The sequence below is a fragment of the Populus alba genome, chromosome 18, assembly GCF_005239225.2.
Source record: "Populus alba chromosome 18, ASM523922v2, whole genome shotgun sequence".
Classification (NCBI taxonomy): Eukaryota; Viridiplantae; Streptophyta; class Magnoliopsida; order Malpighiales; family Salicaceae; genus Populus; species Populus alba.
The window spans coordinates 14577681-14583680 of record NC_133301.1 but is presented as its reverse complement, the minus strand read 5'-3'; the positions used below and the strand labels follow the sequence as shown (position 1 = coordinate 14583680).

The 6000-nt window shown below is 32.6% G+C and overlaps 1 protein-coding gene across 1 annotated transcript; it reads left to right on the top strand.

Moving 5' to 3' along the window:
• The first annotated feature begins 867 nt into the window (after positions 1-867).
• LOC118039574 (probable WRKY transcription factor 11) lies at positions 868-2513 on the top strand. Its single transcript, XM_035046318.2, has 3 exons — positions 868-1557; positions 1797-1922; positions 2052-2513. The coding sequence occupies exons 1-3, from the start codon at positions 962-964 to the stop codon at positions 2230-2232; spliced, it is 903 nt and encodes a 300-aa protein (XP_034902209.1). The 5' UTR covers positions 868-961; the 3' UTR covers positions 2233-2513.
• Positions 2514-6000: the final 3487 nt, after the last annotated feature.

The following is a 6000-nucleotide window of genomic DNA, read 5'->3' as shown; positions in this document are numbered from 1 at the left end:
AATATGTGACTGGAAGTATTTAAAATTGTTATGAATATTAACCCCAGTTGACATAATTGGTAATTTCTTTTTATTTTTGAAAAAATATTTTTATTTAAATCAAATTAAGTCATCACAAACATTTGAATATGAATAATTCAGTATACATTGATTTCAAAGATCTTCTAGTAATCCCCGAAATATAACCTTGTCAAACCCATAAATAAAGACCAAACTAGAAGACTTGAATTTCTCATCTTCTCATCTATAAATCATGGTCAGCATAAATCACATGAACCGACATTGCTTGTCTTGAAAGATGTTGCAATAATGAATAATAATGTTATAAATGCATACATATAACGGGTTGATTCGAAATTTAGAAATTGATGCAGTCATATTCAATTAACTTGGGATAAATTTGAATTTAATTAATTAATTCAAAATAATTCACTGGATTGATGACACGAAAATAAAATAGTAACTTGATTACCGAAACGAACCATTGTAAAACCACTAAATAAAGAAAACAAATTAAAGTAATTCTCAACGACTTTAGTTTTATAGAGCACTGTGGTCTCTCATGCATCTATAGCCTGTCTGTCACCCACTATGACCATTGACTATCCGCCAATCTAGAAAAAATCAAAAGCCACATCTTCCACCACCACCACCATCAAAGTACTCAATTTCCATGACCCTTCTTTTCTTTTATTACACATCTAGGTCCCACCACTTTCTTTCAAGACTTTTCTTACAAGCTCTCTCTCTCTCTCTCTCTCTCTCTCTCTCTCTCTTACAGAAAGTCCAACCAATCTCCACCCTTAGATTGACATTTCCATGTTGACTTTGCACCCTCCATTTCTTTTATAAGCCCCCCCTGCTCTTCTCCCTTCTTCTCCTCCTCTCAAAACAAACACCACTACTCCATCCTCCAACTCTCTCTAAGCTCCAAGGGTTTTGCTCTTCTTCTTCTCTCATCATGGCTGTTGATCTACTTGGGTACTCAAAGATGGAAGATCAGATGGCTATTCAAGAAGCTGCATCAGCTGGGATTAAGAGCATGGAGCACTTGATCTTTGCACTTTCTAACCAAACCCAACAAAGTCACCAACTTGACTGTAGAGAAATCACTAGCTTCACCGTTGCTAAGTTCAAGCAAGTCATCTCCATCCTGAACCGGACCGGTCATGCCCGTTTCCGCCGTGGACCCACTTCTTCCAACCCTGTTTCAGTCCGACCTGTCGTCCAAGAACCTCAAAAACAAAATCTTGATTTCTTCAAGAGTAACACTACCTTTAAAGCTGAGACAAAAACCGACTTGTCATTCGGCAGTCAGTATTCCAAGGATTGTTTTAGCTCTGGCACGACTACTTCGTCCTTCCTGTCTTCTGTTACAGCTGATGGGAGTGTCTCTGATGGGAAACAAGGTGGCTCGTCTTCTCTTTTCGGAACTCATCCTCGACCTACCGGAAAACCACCTCTCTCATCTATCCACCGCAAGAAATGCCATGATCATACCCTCTCCACCAGCAAGATCTCCTCCTCTGGTGGCAGCTGTCATTGCTCCAAAAGAAGGTAACCATTAGTTTATCAACAATTAAGTAATAATTACATGTGTATTAAACATGTGACTGTGATTTTGAATTTTTTTTTATTTAATTCAATGAGTATTTACATGTTAATCAATGTTAAATATTTATTTATTTAGTTAATAAGATACAGAAATAATTTATATTCTTATATCATTATTAAAAAAAAAATTAAAAATCAGGATATAAAAATCCTCTAATATTATTTTATTTTTATGATTTTAGGAAATCAAGGGTGAAGAGGACGATAAGAGTCCCAGCAATAAGTTCCAAAGTTGCTGATATACCAGCAGATGAGTTCTCATGGAGAAAGTATGGTCAAAAGCCAATCAAGGGTTCACCTTACCCAAGGTATTATTTTATTCTATGCCTTGATCATCCACCGTTAACCATGCATGATTTTTGGTCCAAGTCAAATAAATATGACCACAAGTCTATGATAGTCAAATAATAATTATTTTTGTGCTCCTTGTTGTGCAGAGGGTACTACAAGTGTAGTAGTGTGAGGGGATGTCCAGCGAGGAAGCACGTGGAGCGTGCCGTAGATGATCCGGCCATGCTTATTGTAACATACGAAGGGGAGCACCGTCACTCACATGCTCCCTTACCAGAAAATGTCACAGCTAACGCTGCCATGCGACACGTGTTCCAGTCAACATGAGAGACGCGGAAAAGTCATTGATGATGTTGATTGATCCATCTTAGACGGTGGCGAAAGGGGCTCGACTCTGTTGCCGTGACAGTCACGTGACGGTATCGTCTCGGAGAAGAGTCAAAGAAGAAGAAAAGTCTAACGGATTGTAAAGAATTTCAAGGATGAAAATGACGGGCCACTTTCAAGTGGCCTGGGAATTTCGATTTTGTATAAAAAAGCAAGAAATTGTAGAGTAGAAATTAAAGAAAATCATGGTGGTATTATTAATCAATTTGTTTCTTCATAGATTTGAGATTGGATTCTTTGATTTGAAATCTATGGTGTGATTGCAAAAGAAGTCAAAATATGTGGGTGTGATTGGAATATGTTGCAAGTGTCATGTAGTGAGCAGGAGGTCAAAGGAAATTGCAGGCATGGGGGCCATGACAGCTCTGTGAATGGGTGCTGTTGGTTGACTAAATGAGATATATGCTTCGCTGTTTCTTGGTTCTGTATGAGGTCGGAGAGTGCGATTATTCTCCATTCATGGGATGCCTTGGCTTCTTTATTGGGTGGTGGGACACCGTGGGGGCTGATGTGCCATGAATGGATGAACAGGAAGGCAGGAGGGCAGGCAGGCCGGCAAGGTTGAAGAAAAGTTGGAGCCTATAAAGGTTAAAGAAAGTTGACTGTCTAAAAGATAGAGATGCCTTCTAATGCCGTGGAGGGAGGAAGCGTGACAAATTGACAATTTCACTTTGCTTAATAGTAGTTTGACAATGTTTTCTTGAATGGAAATATATTTTTAACATCATTTCAAACATATTAAAAAATATTTAAAAATATTAATTTGATATTTTTTCAAGTAAAATAAATTTAAAAATATACCTGTGTTTTATTTTTCTTTTTCAATTGGATTCATTTGGGGCGAGCGTGCGCTTATGCATATATGACATTTATAATTTTGTTATATAATACATGTATACATACCTCAACTATGTATATTATTGTCTTATTTCATGTTTAATAATAAATTGTAGTAGGATAAGAGACACCAAATAAATACTCTTGATAAATAAAATATAATTTTTTTATTTTTTCGACTCAAATTAATAATTGATGTATTATAAATAGAATACAAACTTCACCCACCAATTACCATCCCTGCAAATATCCAACAATGATGTCTTTGGTGTCAAGCAAATTAATGTGATGCTGGTGATTGTTGATGAGTGAGTTTCTTTCACGGAACAAACTCAAATTCTTCATTAATCATGTAAAAAAAATGATTCCCACTAACCAAGTTTGATTTTTGTCATGTATAAGTTGTTGATTTGTTCCTTTAGATAGGTTAGATCGATTAATGGAGCTTTGCATGATATGACTTAAGATATTTGAGTGGATTTCATTGACATATTACCCATCAAACTGAATTGAATACTCACTAAATCAAAATTGCTTCAACAAATAGCCAGGCATGATATAATTTAATACAAATTCAATTAATATTAATATAAATGAGTTGATTTTTTTAAAATAGTTATTTTATCAAATAAATAATAATAAAAATATATAAATATTATGAAACCTGACTCAAAAACTAGATCCAAGATATACACATTAATACATAAATATGGTAAAAAAAAAATTAACTATGCAACATTAGAATTTAATAAATCTAATATATATATACATATTTCAAAATTAATACATGCACACATAACTCAACTATATATATATATTATATATATATATATATTTCATGTTTAATAATAAATAGTGCTAAATCATGTAATAGAGATCTAAATAAATACGATAAATATCTGAACTCCTTTATTTATGTAGTAATGAATAAAATATAAATATGGTAAAAACCGGACCCATAAATTATGGACTACCATCCCCACATATACCCACCAATAATGTCTTTGGAGTCAAGCAAATTAGTGTGATTTTGGTGCAACTGATAAATGAGTTTCTTTCACGGAGCAAACTAATTTATCAGTTATCAATTATGTCAAAAAAAAAAAAGAAAAAGAAAAAGAAATCGCCACCAACAAAGTTTGAGTCTCATGGATTTCCAATAAGGTTGCTGAGCCTTCAAGCTCATCATCAATGTTTGGGCTCATTATTGGATTTTGACGAGTAGATGGGCCAATTGTGCACGTTCTTCTTTCAACCAAATTCTGACATCGACCCTCCCTCCCTTCACACCATCATCATCCACAAATTAAGCAAAGTTCTACCTTTTATTTAATTATTACGGTTATTTTTTAAAATATTTTTTATTTAAAAATATATTAAAATAATTTTTTTATAAATAATTATTTTTAACATTAATATATTAAAATAATTTTAAAATATAAAAAGTAAATAAAATTTTAAATTAAAATAAAATATTTTTGAAATGAATTATTTTTAGAAGAGAAAAATCCGGACACAAAAGTTTTTCAAAGAGAGGCAACGCTACTAACAATTGAAATTCAACTGATATTTTTAATAGTGTGGTGAATATGTATGTGTGGTGAATACCAAATTACTAATAAATGGCGTTTCATTATTATATCTAAACAGAAAACGAAGAGATTGGAGATGAATAGAGAATGAAGAGATATTTTCCTGTCAAGATTAAAAATTCATTTTAAAATTATTTTATAAACATATTTATTTTATGTTTCTATCTTCATTTTTTTTAATTAAATATATTTTTATTTTTTATATACTTTTATACACTAGTACCCAAGTGAAACCATCAAACCAATAATTGGATAAAAAGAACAGCCTATCTTCATAGACAAGAGAATATCATTCAAAATCAAATCTTTTTTATTTTTTTTTTAAATCAAGGTAATGTTAAAGTTAGTTTTTACACAATGGAATTAAGTATTTATTTATAAGATCTTAAACATGTACTTGCACATACATATTCATAAAAAAAAAAACCCATTTTTCTTGATTTTATTTATATTTAATCCCAAGATAATCGAGTAAAAAGCAAGTCCACACATGTTAACAGGGTTGATACTGAATAATTATCACAAGCTTGTCTACTAAAATCAGGTTCATGTGGAAAGCAAATTAATAGATCAACAAGTTAGTGCATACCATCACATGCATCCCAGGTAGAAGAATACAAAAATTAATTATTAAATTCCTCTTCCAACATGTTTTGCTCCCTCTACTCGTATTTGTATATAGCAGAGATGCCGAGTTTAAAATGAAGTAATTAACATCATTAAAATCTTATCAAATTAATAAGAACAGCTAAAATACTTGAATGGTTTCTGATAAAGTTGACATCTTTCACATTCACACTACTTTTTTTTTCTTTTTTTTTTAATTTCTTTCACGCGAGCAATATTTGCTGGGCTGCTTGGAGATTCCTTTTTCCCTTTCATCCTCGAGAAGCAAAGGTTCCAAATCCTTGTGCAAAAAGGGGACGTGTTCACATGCCATGGCTTGTTGTTAATTGATAATAATTATACTTACCATATTAACCCCATAATTTGTCGCGTATTAACCACTAATTAAATGCTATATCATGGAGGATAATTAATAAACTCTATCATGTGATTCCAACAGCTTTTGTCCCTCACCTCGACCAAATTATTAGATTTGGATCTCAAGCAACCCTTCTTTCCATCTTCTCTATGATGGGGTTTCACTGAAGGCAATAAAGATATCATGACGACACCTAAAGTAAATTTTACCTTTCCCTCTCTCTTGTTAAATCCCATGTCAACATTCAATTACTGTAATTCATCTTCATGTGTTAATATTTTCTTAAGGAATATT

Bases quoted from the DNA above. Each gene is read 5' to 3' on its own strand.
- LOC118039574 (XM_035046318.2), top strand. From the start codon at position 962: ATGGCTGTTGATCTACTTGGGTACTCAAAGATGGAAGATCAGATGGCT. The intron at 1,558-1,796 runs GTAACCATTAGT...TTATGATTTTAG, and splicing joins TGTCATTGCTCCAAAAGAAG to GAAATCAAGGGTGAAGAGGA. The intron at 1,923-2,051 runs GTATTATTTTAT...CTTGTTGTGCAG, and splicing joins AAGGGTTCACCTTACCCAAG to AGGGTACTACAAGTGTAGTA.